The sequence below is a fragment of the Sardina pilchardus genome, chromosome 9, assembly GCF_963854185.1.
Source record: "Sardina pilchardus chromosome 9, fSarPil1.1, whole genome shotgun sequence".
NCBI classification, from domain to species: domain Eukaryota; kingdom Metazoa; phylum Chordata; class Actinopteri; order Clupeiformes; family Clupeidae; genus Sardina; species Sardina pilchardus.
Genome location: NC_085002.1, coordinates 28,785,792 through 28,805,791, shown reverse-complemented (window position 1 = coordinate 28,805,791; position 20,000 = coordinate 28,785,792). Strand labels below are relative to the sequence as shown.

Here is a 20,000-nt window from a genome sequence, read left to right as displayed (position 1 = left end):
CATTCAGATTGCAGAGAAAACAGGCTGACCTCATGGGTCAGGGCCCTTATCTAGCCTGCAGGCCAAGTGTGTATGTGTGTGTGTGTGTGTGTGTGTGTGTGTGTGTATGTATGTGTGGTGCAGAGATACTGGCCGTTAGTCAGAGCTTTGAGGCGGTTTCAGGCGGTTGGCAGAGCCGTATGAGACCACACCCTGAAAGGACCCTTACGTCATAAACACAGATACAGCTATCGGCACGTTAGCCGTTGGAATGGTGTTTTTCCTGGAAACCAGGTGGACTCTGTATACCTGCTGCTGGACAATACCTGCGGTGACAGAATGTCAGAGCGAGGCATTTAATCAAGGTGCACGCCTGGTACCCGCAGGAGAAACAGCTCTCCTTTCAACCGCATGGTCCCCTCAGGTTGCTATGTAGTAACACAGATGGTGTGGTGGAGGAGGACAAAGTGAAAGCGACTTTGAAATATCTGTGGCCTTTAACACCCCACTGACATGGCCATGGCCTCCACAGCCATGGACGCTGTTGGCACAGGGGAGGCAGAAGGGGTGCGTGTGTGTGTGTGTGTGTGTGTGTGTGTGTGTGTGTGTGCGCGCTAATCATCTACAAGAGAGCATGTGTTGCTGCTGTGGAGCGGGACACCTGATACTGTGGAAGAGATGAAGCGCTCGTCCCCGTCGCCGCAGGTGACCTTTGTCTGATGGTCAGGGCAGGCAGGAGTTGATGAGCGCGCCGCTTCAGACGGCGTGGTCAGCGTGTGGACGTGCACTTTTTACCGGTTTACTCAACTCTTATGGAATTACATCCTTGACTATTTGACCTCGGTAGAAGTCCCTCAGCATTTGTGTTTCTCTAGTTCCTAATGCCTATACCATTCTGTGACTTTTTTTAGCCCAATGCCATCTCATGTAACACTGCCCCCTACTGGGACTGCACTCAGCAATAACTCTCGGCAGGAACCAGAGAGAGCACGTTGAAGCTAGCAGTGTGTTGCTACCAGAGAGGTCATTCGTGCCTCATGCCGGGGACGTTGTGATGAGGTGGATAGAAGTGATGGTATGTGTGTGCCCAGGATGTGGAGGGCATGAGTGTGCGTGGGTGGGGCTCCCACAGAAGGGACTGTGTGTGCTGTTATCTCTGAGCTGCCGTGCCCAGCGTGTCTCAAGGAAGGCTCTGTTCTCTCACTGTCCCCCTGTAGCAGGAAATGAATGCCACCTTAATCTGTCTATTATGTGCAGTCGTTTGTGCTTCACCTTCCCTAGATTTAGTTACTCATCCACCCACTCAGACACACACACACACACACACACACAACCTGAAGTATCCCAGGAGTAACTGTGTCTACGATGCCCACCCAAGACGTCTGAGCGTTTGAACAAGGCTTTGCGCTCCTCTTGTAATTATACATTTGGTTTCTACCACCACCCCCCCCACCACACACACACACACACACTCACACACACTCACACACTCACACACACCCCACACTCTCCTGGCTGTGATCCAGTAGCAGGGCCGTGGGGGAGGTCAGTGTGCCTTTAACGGCTCTGGGTCTCTTTCATCTGACCAAGCCCAGCAAACACACAGGTGGACCACAGTCTCCTAATGACAGGGCCGCTGGACTTTGATGGCTGCCCACCCCCCACCCACCCTCACACCACCGCCGTCTTCCTCACTCCCGGGTTTATTTATGGGATGTTTGATTTCCAGTCTGCTACACTGCTGCGGACACTTGTGGCCGGCCGGTCGGTCAGCCTGAACCTTGCCGGTGTTTGGGGATCCACCCGGCATTGTGTGTGTGTGTGTGTGCGGTCGTCCGCCTGTGCTGGGAGACATGCCAGCCCAAAAGCTCTGCCCACGCCTGGCATGGCCACCAGACACTAACAGCCTTGTGGGTGAAGGGTCGGGGGAAACGGGTTGGGGGGGGGTTGGGGGCGAGATTGGCACTAGAGAACACAAGGGCAGCAGCATCACATCAAACGTCACTGTGTTACTGTCAGACCAATGAAATGATCCTCAGAGCTCTCAAAACTGATCCAAGACCCCACAGACTGGCTTGTTTGTGTCATCCCATTGGTGTCTGCTGAAACAAAAGCCGACAGGCAGAACGACTTTCGGGGGGACAGACGGGCAGTGAATGGGCCACCCTCGCCAGCCTTTGCTGGACGGTGTGTGTGTGTGTGTGAGTGTGAAGGTGTCCGTAAATAAGCCCTATGGGGAGCTGGCATGTCAGCGGGCGGAAGCAGAGTGTGTTTGCCCAGGCTCCTGAGCCCATCGCCCCTCTATAGCCGCTCGTGCTGGCCTGGCCATTAAGCAGGCCAGAATAGGGGGGCCCTTTTGGAGTACGGATTCTGTAGGAGGCTGATACTTGTCTCTAGGAGCTGCGAGAGGGGGAGAAGGGAGAAAGAGAGAGAGGGGGAGAGAGAGAGAGAAAGAGAGAGAGAACTGGGTATTCAGAGACGGCTGCTGCTCATCCAACTCGAAAGTTTAATGGTCCTGGGAACTTCCTCTCCCTGTGTGGGGCCGCTTCAGTGAAGATGGAAGCTGCCCTGGACACAGAGAATGTGAAAAAAAGGATGAAAATTTCCCCAAAGAGGGTGTGTGTCTGTGTGTGTGTTCCTGTGTGTGTTCTGTGGGCCTTACAGAGAGAGAGAGAGAAAGAAAAGAGAAAGTTTTTCTTTTTTTGCCAACCACATATTTACTTAAGCTTTTTTACGCTCTGAGAACTTTCTAGAACAGTGTGCGTCGGCGATAATCCCCATCTTTGGTTTTCCTTCTCACTCCTCCGGGTTCATGAGCCATGGAGGAATGTTGGGCTTTCTCCTCGGAGCCCTGGGCATTGGAACAAGAGACTATAAATAGCCTCTCCTCCACACTGAGAAAGGGACAAGGAGACAGCTGGACAGACAGGAGAGATGGAGAGATGGAGAGATGGAGAGATGGAGGGATGGAGGGATGGACAGACAGACAGGGAGACTGGGATAGAACGACAAGAAGACCACAAGATGGTTCAAGAGCAGCAGGCACTCAAACGTGAGCAGATAAGGTCTTAAGCCGGAGAGCCACGCAGTAGCACTTATCAGAACACACACACACACACACACACAGAGAGAGAGAGAGAGAGAGAGAGAGAGAGACCACAAGAGACTCCCTGGCCCCAGCTTGAGGAAGGCCTGCGTCACGTGCGACACAAGTCCAGCCCTCATGCAGTTGACAACCTTCAGTGAGGCCGCCATCATCCCCACTTTAGCCTGTCAAAACTTCTCTGCACGTTTTCATTACACACACACACACACACACACACACAAACTCAGCACATGTGGGCTTGCACTACAGCCATGATAAATATGGGGTGGAGTTCTTCCAGAGAGCCCCCTGAGTCGCGGGAGGTTCTTTTAGAAAGTTCCTTTTCCCTCAAGCACTAGCAGCTAGAACCGGAGCTTTTAAAAGCTTCGAAAGCGTCGCAGCACCCCCCCCCCCCCCCCCCCCCACACACACACACACACACACCTCACCCCCCCGCACTGATACTTGAGTGCATCGTCTCCCTCCGTCCCTGCACAGGCCCTGCCACAGCTGTGCTGATGCTGACTGTTGAGTGAACTCTGAATTGTTTTAGGTGTACGGTGTGGAGTGGTGTGTTGGGGGGGGGGGGCACGGATGGGTAGCAGTTAATTTCCTGCAGCGCGGCGGACAGTTTGGAACATGGCAGAAGGACACACTATGAGCCACTCACTGATGGGCTTTAATGGGACGCCTTCATCACCCACCGGACAAGATTAGTGTTAATACGGAAAAACCTGTGACGTGTGTGTGTACAAGAGAAAGTGCGTGTGTGTGTGTGTGTGTGTGTGTGTACAAGAGCGATTGTGTGTGAGAGAGAGATAGATTGAGTGAGTGCAAGAGAGATGGAAACTGTGTGTGTGTGTTTGTGTGAGTGAGTGGGTGGTGAGGGAAGCAGCGTTTTTTGTGTGTGGAACAAAGTCACACAGAAGTCAAAAAGCATGATTTAGAATTGAGTGTGAAAAGCCTTATTCTAATTCAGGTGCACCCGTGTGCTTATGTTTGTGCGTAAGCACTTGTGTGTGTGTGTGTGTGTTTTTGTGTGTGTGTTTTTGTGTGTGTGTGTGTGTGTGTGTGTGTGTGTGTGTGTGTGTGTGTGTGTGTGTGTGTTTTTGTGTGTGTGTTTTTGTGTGTGTGTTTTTGTGTGTGTGTTTTTGTGTGTGTGTGTGTGTGTGTGTGTGTGTGTGTGTGTGTGTGTGTGTGTGTGTGTGTGTGTGTGTGTGTGTGTGTGTGTGTGTGTGTGTGTGTGTGTGTGTGTGTGTGTGTGTGTGCACCTGTTTGGGTTGTGTGCTTGTGTGCCTGTGTCCTAAATGCATTGCTAATGGCAAGCCGCCCCTTTGTCATTATTTCCCTTCCCTGGTGCTGAATGGATGGGGGCATACAATGGGCCAGGAGCAAAGCATTATGGGTACTTTCTGTAATTAGTGACCTCCCCTCACCCTGCGGTTTTGGCTTATTATCACTGGTCACATTCCATCCGTGCTTAGGTGCACTGAGGCTTACAATCACTAGTTGTACTGTCTGTCTGTTTCTCTTTCTTTTTTTCTCGCTTCTCTCTCTCTCTCTCTCTTTCTCCCTCTCTCTCTTACTCTGTCTATCTCTCAACACTTCCTGTCATCAGTGCATGTTTGGACACACGTCATGAGAGCAGTAATGAGCAGGTCCGTGTGGTCATTGAGTGCCGTGGTGTGTTTCAGTGGAGAGGCCGTCCTCTGGTCTAGAAAAGGGCAGGCTGGAATTAAGGCCCCCCCTCCATTGTCTGCTCAAATTACCACTGGAAACTTTTTAACCGCCACCTTGGCCTCTCCAGTGATGGTGAAATCACTCATTAACCAGGTGGACTTTAAAAAGTGGAGAAAAGAAGCACACTGCCTTCACAAGTGTGCTATGTGAAAGTCTGTATGTATCCTAACTGCTGTAGATACTATTCAGGTCTGCTAGTGCTGCGCTAATGAGGAATGAGATCTCTCTGCTTATAGACTTCTAGGGAGTCTGTGGACTTGGCCAGGCGTTGATGGCAGATCCCAGATCAGACATCCCCTCCCTAGTGTGTCCACTGTCCTCTTAATTAATGTTCGGACGGCAGTGAATCCTCCTACAGATCCCATGGGTGCTCCCATGGCTCTTGTTTGGAAGAGACATCTCTTCAGACGTGTTTGTGCAGACCGACCTGATGAACCTACCTTTGTCTGCAGCACTGGTGGACCGTAGAGTGTGTGTGTGTCTGTGTGTGTGTGTGTGTCTGTGTGTGTGTGTGTGTCTGTGTGTGTGTGTGTGTCTGTGTGTCTCTGTGTGTCTGTGTGTGTGCCGTGCACATAGAGACGGGCTGCTCGTTCCTCTGGTGAATTGCCTTCCTCTGGGCCTATTGCGTCTGGTCAAAGGAGAAACTTTCTAACTCAGTCCACTCCACTTGCACTTGCTGTCAGGGAAAAAAAGAAAACATTAAAAGCACATTAAGCAATTAGAGCTGCCCAGTGCCACCCCACTCCACCCAATCCCAGCCCAGCATCTCTGCTTGATAACGCGCCCGGCTCGGACGCGCTTCCCCTAGAAAACGGAGATTGGAGGAAGAAAAGAAACATCGGAATTAAATAACAATCCCATTTTCTCTCTGCGGCTCTCTCCATCAGCCGCGCGCCAAGCCTGGCGTCCAGACTGAGTGAGAAGGATGATTGGATTATGGCGGCAGGGATCGGAAATTGTTCTCGAATCAAAGCCGGTGATGAGAGTGGGGGAAACACACAGTGTTTTTGTGTTTGCACACAGTGTTATGTTTCACATTTAAGAATATATTTAGCTATCGACCAGAGAGGCGGCGAGCCTTTGAACGTGATCTTGTTGGTTGGCATGTCTGTCGCCGGGGTGTGTGTGTGTGTGTGTGTGTGGGTGGTGGTACGGGTGTGGGTGTGTGGGGAGGGGAGGGGTTGTGGTTTGTGAGCCGTCAGTTCTACTCCGCTTTTCCTCTCCCAGACATCTAAAGTGACAGCCACATGGATCGGCTGCCAAATCTCGGCGCGGCCGCTCCCGGAATTGTGCATGACCCGCAGAAAGGGTTGCCCGTAGCCTCGGGGAGGCCTCTGAGAACTCTGCTGGGAGCTGCTGCCTGTGGGTTCTCTTTTCCAGAACATTCTTTGGAGCGATGAGCCTTCCATTCCGTCGGGTGCTCGGCTCGGTCTCCCTGCGTCTGTCTTTATCTCGGCGTTCCTGCCGCTTATCTCCTCGTCTGGAGGACGGCTACTGCTTTATCAGCTGCTAAATCGCCACGTTCTGTCGCTCTTTGTAGTTCTTTTGAAGTCCCCCAAATCCATGTTTCAGACTCCGGCACAAACCCTCAGCGAAAACCATGAAATCTGTTTCTCGAAGCGATACAAAAACAAGGAAACTCTTGAGCTCTCACACACACACACACACACACACACACAGAGAGAGTACGCAGACAGTCTAAACTGATTACTTGAGAGAGAAAGAAAGAAAGAAAAAACACAAAGTTTGAAATGATACTTCAACTTTTCTTTCTCTCTCAAGCTATGCGAGGTTAAAAGATGGTAACTAGCGACTCCTTAACCTCCTTTTTCCCTTCCTTCCCTCCCAAGTGAGTGGGATCTCTGTGAGGGCAGGCTTCATTTCCCCTGAAACGGCCATTAATCACAGTCCCTGACAATCAGTGGAGCCCAGCAGGGCCATTAGGCGCTAAGAATACGCCACTCAGGCCCTGTCAGACGCCCAACAAAAACATGTCTCAGGAAGCAATAGGTTAAGGGTGAGATGTTTGATAAGGTCGTTATGATAACGGCAGCGGCCACTAATCAGTTAATCAGTAATCAGTTTAGACTGTCTGCGTACTCTCTCTGTGTGTGTGTGTGTGTGTGTGTGTGTGAGAGCTCAAGAGTTTCCTTGCCTTGGCTGTGTGAGAATGTTTGGCATCGTGCCATCCCCTGCCCTCCCTCTGCCAGATCCAGATAAACACTGCCTCACATACAAAAGGAGGGACTCACAGTGCCCGCCACACACACACACACACACACACACACACACACACACATAGACACACACATACAGAGAGAGATGGCCTCAGTTCCTTTATGTGGTGAGAGAGGGCAGAGGTTTGTCTAACACACACACACACACACACACACACACACACACACACACACACACACACACACACACACACACACACACACACACACACACACACACACACACACAGAGAAATGTTCTTAGTTCCTTGATGTGGTGAGGGGGCAGAAGTTTGTGTGTGTGCGCACCCATGTGAATTATATATACACACAAGCACACACACACACCCCTTCACACAGCAGCAGCATTTAGCCCTGTGTGGTTTGTCAGAACCATTCAGAATTAATCCCACTTCCGTCCCTGTGAGTCATTGGACTGGGTGGGGAGAGAGAGAGATGGAGGGAGGGAGGGAGGGAGAGAGAGGAGGGTGTGGAAGAGAGGGAGAGAAGGAGGGAAAGAAGGAGAGGCAACATCATTGTGTGTGTTCCTGTGCCTCTGCTATATTGAATGCTGTGGGGACGAGTGTGGAGGAAGACTCTGGTGAGGACAGGGAAGAGGAATCTGCCGTTTTTGTTTCATGGCACTGGCACTGCTGTCCTCCTGTGTGTTCAGTGTGTGTGTGTGTGTGTGTGTGTGTGTGTGTGAGCGAGAGACTGAAGCGCCACTCGACCCGGGCCGTCAGTAGTGGGTTCCCAGCTCTCTCCTTTGAGCCAGTCTGAACAGAGCTGTGGTGTGAATGGAATTCTCTGCGCTGGCACTGAATGTGTGAATGGGCCCACCTAACATGATTATAAATCTCTCTCACACACACACACACACACACACACACACACACACACACACACACACACACACATATAAACACTTACTCGCTGCCCACACATACACACAGCCTGCTGCAGTGCCACAACCACAGGCAATTATAATGAATGTGCATATCTCTCTCTGTTTTCCTCTTTCCTCTTTCTCTCTGTGTGTGTGTGTGTGTGTGTGTGTGTGTGTGTTTGTTTGTTGATGATGGTCATCGTCATCATAGTCATAATCAAACTGAGGTTAGTCATGTTTCATTGTGTGTGTGTGAGGTATTTGTTTGTTGTTGTGGCTAAATGCTGAGTGATGTGCCCGTGAGGTTGTGCTGAGGTGTGTTGTGTGCTGTGTGTGCCCTGCAGGTGGAGTGCATAGGAATGAGAGAGTGACTCCTCACCAGCCCAGTCATCAGCACACACCAGGGAGCAGAGGTGACATGCCTCTTGGACGCCAAGTTGGAAACCAATGGTAAGCAGCGGCCTGGTGTGGTGTCAGTAATTGTCTCACACACACACATACACACACACACACACACACACACACACACACACACACACACACACACACACACCGACGCTAACACCAAGACCGCATTCTCAGGGTTGATGCAATATTGAGCAGGCTTTAGTAGGGGGGAGGTGAAGAACATGTTCACACATTGTGCACAATAATTTCAATTTTTAGTGTGTGTGAGGCTACACGGTAGAAAATAAATTCAATCTCTGTTGTTCACTGTGAATAGCTGCTGTGTGTGCAGCATAATGACATGGATATGTACAGCTGCGTGTGTGCATGAAGGTCAATGGAATTCAGTCATTTATTTCCTATTACATTATGTAAAATCACTATTACATATGTTAAATCCCAATCATCTATATCCTATTACATATGTGCAATCCCAATCATCTATATCCTATTACATATGTGAAATCACAATCATCTATATCCTATTACATATGTCCAGTGATGCAATTAATTACATGTCCAATGCCTGGTCTCACCCAATCAATTTCAGGCTGAAACGTGCACAACGTGACCTCTTTCTAAATGTATGTAGCTCGAGTCAGAAAGTTTGATCCATCTGTTGAAGTGTGTGGCTGCCAGAAGAGTAGCCTTGGGGGATAATAAATCCCCAGATCTGACACTTGTATTACCTCAGCTGGGGAGCTGAAGGTTACCAAATGTGCGCCTGTGTTTTTGGACGCTTGCAATCTCTCTCTGTCTGCCTGTCTTTGTCTGTCTGTGTGTGCATGGTTTATAGTGTGTGGTGATGTCATGTTTAATAATGAGGAATCTTTATCTCTTATCTCTGTCTGTCTGTCTGCGTGTTTGTGTGTGTGTGCATTCTGGCATGCAAGGAGTAATAACTGGTTGGCATCTTGGGATGATCTAGAAAATATGCTATGTTGAGTAATAAGGACTCTCTCTCCCTCTCTCTCTCTCTCTCTCTCTCTCTCCCTCCCTCCCTCCCTCTCTCCCTCTCTCTCCCTCTCTCTCTCTGTGTCTAGACTCATTGCCATGCCTGGTGGGATGGGGGTTGTTTCCTGTGTGCTGGTGGCCTCCCTGTTCTCCACCCTGTGCTCCAGCCTGGCGCGGGCCTCTGAGCCGTACCCCACCTTCCGTCGCAACGACACCCTCTTCGAGCACCTGGCGCTGCACCCCGACGCCGCGCTGGGCCGCGTCTACCTGGGCGCCCGCGACCGCCTCTTCCAGCTGTCCGCCGGCCTCGTCCTGGAGGAGGAGGAGAGCACGGGCCCCGTGCGGGACAGCCGCGACTGCCTGCCGCCCATCACCGAGCTCAACTGCCCGCAGGCGCGGCCCACCAGCAACCACAACAAGCTGCTGCTGGTGGACCCGTACGGCGGGCAGCTGATCACCTGCGGCAGCGTCAACCAGGGCATCTGCGAGAAGCGCAGCCTGGACTCGGTGCGGAGGGTGCTCTTCACGGCCGAGCGGCCCGTGGACACGCAGTACGTGGCGGCCAACGACCCCAACGTGACCACGGTGGGCCTGGTGGTGGCGGGAGGGCCGTCGCGCGGCGGCCGGCAGCCCGTGCTGTTCGTGGGCCGCGGCTTCACCAGCAGCCACCCGCCCATCTCCACGCGCAACCTGGCGGCCGAGCCCGTCTTCTCGTACGAGGACACGGCCAAGCTGGCGGTGGCCGGCCGCCTCTCGGAGTACGACCACCACTTCGTGGCGTCGTTCGCGCACCGCGCGCACGTCTACTTCCTCTTCTACCGCCGCGACCTCAAGTCGCAGTCGCGCGAGTACCGCACGTACGCCTCGCGCGTCTGCCTGGACGACGCCGCCTACTACTCGTACGTGGAGGTGCCGCTCAGCTGCCGCTCGGCGGCCGGGAAGAACTACAACCTGCTGCAGGCCATGCGCGTGGGGCTGCCCGGCGACGCGGGCACCAACGCGGGCACCAGCGCGGGCGAGGCGTCGGAGGTGCTGCTGGGGGTCTTCTCCACGCGCTCCACCTCGTCCAGCCGGCCCAGCGAGGACTCGGCGCTGTGCGTCTTCTCGCTGGACGAGCTGGACCGGCGCATCAACGCCACGCGGGACCTCTGCTACACGCAGCACGGCCGCGCCGAGAACGGCGCCGAGGCCGCCTACATCGAGTACGACGTCAAGTCCAACTGCGCCAACCTGCCCTCGGTGAGTCCAGCCGCTGTCCCCTCTTTTTTAGCAGTAGCAGTAGCAGTAGCAGTAGCATTAGCGCTCAGTTAGGACAATGCCATTTCCTTTGTGTCGGGAGTGTCTGGTATGCCATTATGAAATGCCAAGCCTGAATAAGGAAATTGCTTTTGAATTAAATCTGTTGCCACTACTAATTCTCCTGACCATTTTTGCAGCGCAGCGACATGCTTTTGCTTGACTGAGGGTGTAATCACCATTAATGACCATAAAAGCCGTGTCCATACTGTCTTGTGTGCGAGCGCAGCAGCAGCAGCAGCAGCAGCAGCAGCAGGTCTGCCTGTGCCGTGATAACGCGGCCGGCCTCCATTAGGCTAACGGCATCAGAGCGCTCTAATCTTTTAGCGTGCACAAATGTAATCACGTTAGGGAGTAATCAATTAGATCTCCCGTTTTGTTGGTCGGACCTTGTTTTTGTGATGTCACGGGCGCTTTGGGGATTGCCATTGTGAGCGTGCAGCGGGCACAGATGGGACCGAGGCTGACGACGTGTGTGTGTGTGTGTGTGTGTGTGTGTGTGTGTGTGTGTGTGTGTGTGTGTGTGTGTGTGTGTGTGTGTGTGTGTGTGTGTGTGTGTGTGTGTGTGTGTGTGTGTGTGTGTGGACATTGATTTGCCACACATTTAATGATTTCCCCCGGAGATGCCACAGAGTTCCCAGCTGGCGGTTGGCTCCTCGCCCGCAGCTCACCTTTCGCAGATTGGGGCAAGACGGCCTGGCGCGGTGGCAGCGGGGTGGCTAATGGGATTTACCAGAACACAATCAATATCTCCGACCCCCCCCTCCCCGTTCACCAGCACACGACACGCTTAACAAGGGCCGACAAGGGCGGAGAGTCACCACAGGAACAGGGTGGGGCGGGGGGGGGGGGTTGTGAGAAGGTGGGCACAGAGGGTAGTGGGGGGTTGGAGATGGAGTTGCAGTATGCACTATATACAGTATACCCACTTACGAAGCATCACCATCTCAGCATACCCACTTAAAAAGCACCACCATCTCAGTATACCCACTTAAAATAGGCAAGGATACGTATTAACATTTGGGGTGGATCACCGCATCCCCACTACAGCTAACTAGACTAGGGAGAGAGAGGGATGTGGAGAGGGTGGGAAGACGTCTTGAGGTGATGCTGTGTTTGTTGACGTCAACCCCGGGAGTGAACACAGCAGGCCTTTGTAAGTTTGTACAGCTAAGCATGCTCTGTGCTGATGCTGACGTGTCCAGACTTGACAAGGCTATTCTTACAAGCACCTACCCCCCCCCCCCCCCCCCCCCCAAGATGAGCTCCTGATGCGCTATGTTTACACCAGTGGCACTCACACAGACAAATCATAGCTCATGGCGCTCCGTTTCATTCTCAACCAAAAAAGCCTGACTGCAGATCCATGAAGATCCCAGGACAATAGACAAGAGATTTATGATAACTAGACTAAAACATAAACACCACATCTAAGTTCCCAGATCACTCCGGGTGATATGAATAATGATGTTCTTCATCGATGTTCCCAGAGGTTTTGATGCCGTGGAAAACACCAAGAAGAGTGTTTGGAGAACAGTCACGCGGAATGGACAGAACCCAAAAATATTAAATGTGCTGCTAACTTTCATTAGGACCATGTTTGTAATAGCGTTGTTGATGTTCATCATGAAGGGAACAGGGTCGTTGACGAGTGACTGTGACTGTGTGTCTGGGCACTTGTAAGTGTGTGAGAGTGTGAGTGCTGCATGTTTGCTGGAGTGGAGCACTTTAACAGCCAAAAAATAGAAGCTATGTCAAATCTCCTGAAAGCTTCCAAAGCCTTTGAAAGGGGCTGCCAAATGCCTGCAATACCTTCTCTCCAACTCCATCTCCAACCCCCCCAGTTATAAATCTTTTAGATGTGAAAAAAGGGTGAAAGGAGAACAATGAAGAGTCTTTGTTAGAAACAACCATCGTGGCTTTTTGAAACGTAGAACACAAGTGTATCCTGGGAAAATGTCTTCCATTTTCTAGAATTGGCTTCATCTATTTGTACTATTGGAGTTTAAGCTGCATTTGAAGGTTTATTAATGAGTGATGATTTCATGTGTTCTGACTTCTGTCTGTCTGGTTTAGAATACCCTTGATGCTTACCCTTGCGGCTCAGACCACACCCCTAGTCCAATGGCGAGCCGGGTCCCGGTGGAAGCTGAGCCCATATTGGACAGTCCGTCCGCCCGTCTCACTGCCGTGGCCGTCAGCGTGAGGGCGGGACACACCATCGCCTTCCTGGGAGACTCCAAGGGCAACCTGCACAAGGTGAGGCTGGAGCGTCTGTCTGCCGTGCGCACTACACGCAAACGTGCCTGAACGTGCCACCCCGCAGCCTAGCGAGACATCCTTTATTAATGGCACGGCTTTGAAGCCAGGCCAGTTTGCAGGCATATTCTCTCTTTTGTATACACCCCCACATACATACACACACACACATACAGATGCACGTGCACACACACACACACACACACACACACACAGATGAACAGACATAAGCACACACACATGCAGATGCACACAGATGCAAGTAAGCACACATGTGCACATACATATACACACGTACACATACACACGCACACACACACACATGCAGATGCACACGCATGCAAGTAAGCACACACACACACACTCACACACACACGCATATGCAGAAATCGAGACAGACAGACACCTTTTCCGAATACGTCTGATAGCAGTGCATCTGTCAGATGGTTTCGCTGGCCTGCGAGGCCTGATCCTCTGCCTCTGCCTGTCTCTGTAAATCAGCCTCAGATCTCTCCTCTCTCATCCCGTGCCAAGGGCTCGGGGTCAGGCATAGAGGGAGCTCTGTGCTCAAGAGGAATCAGCCGCGGACCCCTGCAAAAAGCTCCAAGAATATTATTAGGCGCCTAGCCTTGCCAAGACACTAATCTGTCTACTGAGTCTGCAGCATGTGTTTGTGTGTGTGTTTGTGTCTGTGTGTGCGTGCGTGCATGTGCGTGTGCGTGTGTGTGTGTGTGTGTGTGTGTGTGTGTGTGTGTGTGCATAATTGTGTTTCCCTAACCTGCAAGTACAGGCAAGTAATCGGCTATTATTATCTTTGACGGACCGTTTTAATATGTAATTTGAGAAAGGAAGCTCATCTATCATGGCTGTTCATTTATTTTGTTCTCTGTTTAGTTAATCAAGCGTGCTTTAGGCATTATTTTTACTCTTGGCTCTCGGAGGCAGTGAGCTCATGCACCGTTCTCACCATGAAACCAGTGCCAGTGTGCCAGCTGGCTGTCCAGAGATAGGCCATAGAAATGGGGTGCTTGTAAAAAGGTGTGTGTGTGTGTGTGTGTGTGTGTGTGTGTCTATATTGCCAATCATCCACAGAGACATTACGATGAAGGCCATGACCTAGTGTGTCCATAAACAAGAGTTCAAACAGAAAGCCATGATGGTATATGCCTCTGCCGCCTCTCCAGCGGTAAGGCCACTGCGTGTGTGTGTGTGTGTGCGGGAGCATACACTGGGCAGCTCAGCTGTAGCTTGGGGGGGCCACTAGCGCTGCGCTAACATGCCGCTGTGAGATGGATGGACGTCCGATGGCCTCTGGTGTGGCGTGCTGCCCCCTCCTCTGGAGAAGAGACTTAAGACGGAGAGACAAACATCAGATAGCGGGAGGACATGCTGACGGCTGTCCTATAGAGGTGACCTTTAGCGTAATCCCTCTGTTTGTCAGCCTCTTCAGAAGAAATGGTGGAAGGGCATGACAACAGGAGAGAATGGAAGGAACCAGACATGGAAGAAAGAAGGTCGACATTTTAGAAAGATCTGAGATATTAGTCTGGTGAGCAAGGAGAGGGAAGAGAGAGAGAGTGTGTGTTTGTGTGTGTGTGTGGACTATTTTCAGTGAAGTCCTTTCCTCCACTGCGTGAGCCCGTTACAAGGAAGGAAATGAGCGTCTCCACTCAGCTCAGCAAACAGAAGCGACCCAACCGAGACACTCGCACCCTTTTGGCCGCTGGCTCTCGGCGTGGCCCCGGACCGTGTGTGTTACCGATAGCGTTGTCCGCCCGGCCGCCCATGACTCAGCTCTTTGTGTGGCGACTGGAACCCGGCGCAGCTCTCGCTCTGTGACATCATAATGGAATCCTGACACAAACACACAGGGCTCCATTGTCGCCATGGAGACGCGCCACACTAGGGCATGGGGCTGTGTGTCACAACCCAGAGGCAAATAGCGCCCTTGTCACTGGCTGACACGCACAGACACAGACACACACAACACACACACGTGTGCACACACACACACACACACAAGGGCCGAGCTGCTAGATTCACAGCTCTTATATGAATGATCTCCCTTTTTCTCTGTTATGTGTAGACACAACAGCAGAGGATATCCCTCTCAGCTGCATTTGGCCCAATGGGAAGTGTGTGTGTGTGTGTGTGTGTGTGTGTGTCAGATGGTGAGAGTTAGTTGGTGAAAGACCCAGTGTTCTGATGAACTTGACTGCATTTACGGGAATGAGGTCGTGCTTTGTAGAGCATGGGCAAATATAGAATTAGTTTATATAAGTCCTATTCAAGTGAGATGGCCTCTCTCCTCTTTGGACTTGCCTCTCTGATCTGATCACAGCTCTCAGAGATTTGGGATTTTATGAATGAACTGTACAATCAACTCTCACTTGAGTGCACATTTAGAGAATTATTTTTAAAGACAGACTAGATGTTCAAATCAGATTGATCTTATTTCCACATTTGTTGTTGGCAACCACATAGATGATCATGAGGTATCTGTGGTCACTTATCTTAAAAGTATGTAAAAACTCACTGGAATTGCAGAGTAGGAGATAGCAAGAAAGGTATCCTTGTTTTCCACAGCTAACTTGTATGAGAGCTGTGAAAGACGTTATTCTGTTTGGAGGTCATGTTTGCATGTTTGCAATCTGTTGTTCAATACTCACTGTTCTGGTGTGCTGTAAAGCATTGTTTAATGTAGCAGTTTTGTTGTACAAAGTTGATGCCTGAAGGTCTAATGTATCAGTCTGTTTTGCTGTGACTTGGCATGGTGACATACTGGTGTTTCAGTACATGTGTGCTCAAGCAGCAGAAGGGCCTTCGCTTGTGTTCCTCCTGCTCTGATGTCATTGTTTTTATAAGGAACCGCTTTCTAGTCCAGCTCCAGTTCTAAGCTCCTCTCCACCGCCATGCTGTACACACGCAGAGAGTGAAATAAACAGAGTTAAATTTAGCCCTGACAAATAACTACTGGGCTCAGTTATACTCTTACTGGGGTCTCTTACATAAGGACCTGAAACCCAACCAGTCCTCTGAAGGTTTGAGGTGTATTTTGGACACATGCACATACACACACGGCACGCACACACACATACACTCATAGACACACACACACACACACACACACATATGAAAACATCCACGTCTTCCAAACCAAATGTAGTTCACACCATGGGAAAGGAGTTTCACTGTGGCAACTGGGTCTGATGATTTTTTTTCTCTCTCCTTCATTTCCTCTGATGTGTTAAGTTGATCCATCAGCTATGACGCAGTCCCACCCATTCATCCTCTCATTGAACCTTTTCGCCTGCCATCTCAAGATTACTATCTCAAGATCACTTTATTGTTGCACCTCATTGAATTTGAATGAAAGAGTAGAATTCTTGGGCTCTGGCCCCGTAACACTACATCTATATATCATAATAATAATAATCATAATCATAATCATAATAATAATAGTATGTGATGATATCTGTGACTGAGTGAATGTAGTGATATGAGTGACGGGACCATGAAAGACATGGTTTTGCGATGTAAGATTGCAGCTGTCTCACTGACCTCATCAGTTGTGTCTGGATTACAGCTTTGCTAACCAAACATTTGGCTGTAATTGCCAGTAATGACTAATGTCAGAAAGAGACTAGCCGGGGGCGTTGAACCTAAAAACATGTTTTGCGCACCGACCTAATGTCTGAGGATGACCAGCAGTCCAACTGCTGACTAGGCACTTTGGACTGTAATGTCACATGTGGTCTGGTTCTCTGTATTTTAATGTTCTTAATGATGGTCTCTCTCTCTCTCTCTCTCTCTCTCTCTCTCTCTCTCTCTCTCTCCTTCTCTCCCTCCCTCCACCTCTTCTCCCCCCCTTCTGTGTGTGTGTGTCTCTCTCTCTGTGCTTGTATGCTCAGGTGTTCCTGGGCCCGAATGGTGAGGTGGAGGAGTACTCAGTCATCACTGTCCAGCCCAATGTCCCCATCAGCAGCGAACTCGTGCTTGACCAGTCCGAGGAGAACCTCTACGTCATGACCCACACCATGGTAACCCCACACGCACGCGCACACACACACACACACACACACACACACACACACACACACACAGACAACAGCAGACGCAGATGCACATGGTGTATTGGAGTCCAGAGTGTTGCATGTGACAGACACACACATAGTGTATTGGAGTAGAGAGTGTTGGGTGTGACGGGCTGTGTTTGTTTGTGTTTGTTTGTTGTTTGTTTGTGTTGTGGCCTAGTTGGAGAAGAGGCCCGTAGCGGAGTGCCATCAGCACACAGACTGCCAGTCCTGCCTATTCGCCCACGATCCCTACTGTGGCTGGTGTGTACTGGAGGGAAAGTGAGTAAAACACACACAGAGACACGCACGCACGCATGCACACACACACACACACACACACACACTCATACACATGAATGATAAAGTATGAAATTATTATGATGAATCGAGCCTTCTTTTTGTTACAGCTGTTCTGTGGCAAATTGGACAAATCTTAGTACCTTTTCCCAGCAGTATATCTTTAACAGCATTGGATTTGTCTGGTTTTGATTATGAATGCTTATGGAGATCTCTGAGTCTAAGCAAATGTGTGTGTTTGTGTGTATCTGTGTGTGTCTGTGTGTCTCTGTTACACGTTTGTGCGTGTGTGCGCGTGTGTCTGTTACGTGTGTGTGTGTGTGTGTGTGTGTGTGTGTGTGTGTGCGCGTGTGTTTGTTACGTGTGTGTGTCAGGTGTGGCCAGCGTTCGGCATGTGCTCGTGGGGCACAGGAGGGCCAGTGGCTGTGGAGCTTTGACATGGAGCAGCAGTGTCTGAGTGTGCAGACCCTCCAGCCCTCCAACATCAGCCGCGAGGAGAAGAGGACCGTACGTACACACACACACACACACACACACACACACACACCTGATGCACTGATGCACTCCCCCCCCCCCCCCCCCCCCCTCTCTCTCTCACACACACACACACAAATAAACACAAGCAAATTCTCTCTCTCACACACACGCACATACACACACACAGAACAGCTGCACAGATGCACAGATATATATGCACATATATCCCACTCCCATGTGGAGGGTTCTGTCTGACGCTGGCACGTCCTCACAGCTCTGAGAGCACCGGCGGGTCCTGACGCCGGCCAACAGCTGCGGAGTCCTGAACATGGGCTATTCAGCCCCTCCTGACCCTTTACACTGTTGGGAAAGTGAAGAATGCACACACACACACACACACACACACACACACACACACACACACACACACACACACACATTGAATTGACAGACGTACACTCATGGATGGATGGACTCACACACACACACACAAATCGACAACACTTACACACACACACACACACACACACACACACACACACACACACACACACTCCACCTCAGCGCCACACACACACAGCACCCCTCCGCGCTCTCCTGATGTTTTCTGGCGTGGCCTGCACACAGCCGTGGGCAGCTCTTCTGCTCCTCGTCTCTCATGTATTCATTTCTCAGCTCAGAGCCATAAATAAGCGCCGGCCCCGTGTCTCACTCCACATACTTTCCGCCGCCTCCGTCGGCCGTGCGGACCATTCCCGGGCCACGACTGCACCGCGTGAAGCCTCTGCTTGTTTTTCTAGGAAGCTAATGAGGCAGGGGTTGGGGGGGGGGGGGTGTGTATGATGACTATCAGGCTGCTACGAGTTCGTCCAACTGGAGGAGAGAAAAAAAGAATCTGCACCATAAATCAGCCGTTTGTTGAAATGGCTGCAGATGACAGCTCCGATAATGTGCAGACTGAGATTTATTTTATTAATGTAGAGATCTCTGGGAGGGTGACGAGGAGCAAATGTGGTTGAAGGGGAGTGTGTGTGTGTGTGTGTGTGTGTGTGTGTGTGTGTGTGTGTGTGTGTGTGTGTGTGTGTGTGTGTGTGTGTGTGTGTGTGTGTGTGTGTGTGTGTGTGTGTGTGTGTGTGTGTGTGTGTGTGTGTGTGTGTGTGTGTGTGTGTGTGTGTGTGTGTGTGTGTGTGTGTGTGTGTGTGTGTGTGTGTGTGTGTGTGTGTGTGTGTGTGTGTGTGTGTGTGTGTGTGTGTGTGTGTGTGTGTGGTTCAGACAGTCATCATGGACAATCCTTCCATTCTTTCCTATCTAGCCCATCACAGTTTCAACTCTCGGAAATCACCCCTGGAGGTCTGCCATTTTGTAGTGCTGCTTTTCATCTTAATCTCTCTCTCTTACTCTATCTTCCCCCCTCTCTCTCTCTCTCTCTCTCTCTCTCTCTCTCTCTCCCTCTCTCTGTCTCTCTCTCTTTCTCTCTCTCCCTTTCTCTTCTTCTCCTCCTGCAGCTCTCTCTGTCCATCCCTGGTCTTCCTCGTCTGGAGCCGGGCGAGTCCTACTCCTGCTACTTCCAGGAGAACTCCAGCCCCGCCACCATCACAGACGACGGCATCACCTGCTCCTCACCCGACGCCAGCAAGGTGCCCGCCGTGCCCCCACGACAAGGTGAGCACCACAAGCACACCACACACACACACACACATGCGCACAAACAAACACACACACACACACACACACACACACAGACACACACAGACACAGACACAGACACACACCTGCTTTATCTATAATCTTTGAATGAGGTGGGCCAATGTTTAGTTCATGTTCTGAACAGCGTGCATGTGATCTGTACTGTGTATGTATGTGTGTGTGTGTGTGTGTGTGTGTTTCTGATCTGTTGTGGTATGATATGTTGTCTTGTATAGTTGTGTCTAATGGATGTCTTTGGAGTTGTGTGTGTATAAAATGTGCATTGTGCCTACTGTATGTCTCCAAATCAAATCAAATGAGACTAGACCCCCACTCCCCCAGCAGCCTTCCAATCTGCACAAAACACTGAAGCCCACTTTAAAATGCCATACTCCCACGACATCCATTAGACGCAGCTACACAAGACAACATATCATACCACAACAGACCAGAAGCACACACACACACACACACACACACACACACACACATAAACACTTCAATGCATTAACACAGTCCCATATTTGCTGAATGTACATAAAGTATTCCACTGCCTCATTCGTATTTGTTTGGTTACATGTGGAGAATTTGGAGCATTTGTG

At 50.7% G+C, this 20,000-nt stretch overlaps 1 protein-coding gene across 1 annotated transcript in view; it reads left to right on the top strand.

The window, feature by feature from the left end:
* The window catches only part of plxnb1b (plexin b1b), an 83,908-nt gene that overhangs the window by 42,087 nt on the left and 21,821 nt on the right, over nt 1–20,000 (top strand). Inside the window, exons 3-9 of the mRNA XM_062545717.1 lie at nt 8,251–8,356; nt 9,397–10,546; nt 12,680–12,862; nt 16,774–16,902; nt 17,117–17,217; nt 17,610–17,742; nt 19,218–19,374. Coding sequence (XP_062401701.1) covers nt 9,407–10,546; nt 12,680–12,862; nt 16,774–16,902; nt 17,117–17,217; nt 17,610–17,742; nt 19,218–19,374 — 1,843 coding nt within the window. The 5' untranslated portion in view covers nt 8,251–8,356; nt 9,397–9,406. The remainder of the gene's footprint in view (nt 1–8,250; nt 8,357–9,396; nt 10,547–12,679; nt 12,863–16,773; nt 16,903–17,116; nt 17,218–17,609; nt 17,743–19,217; nt 19,375–20,000) is intronic.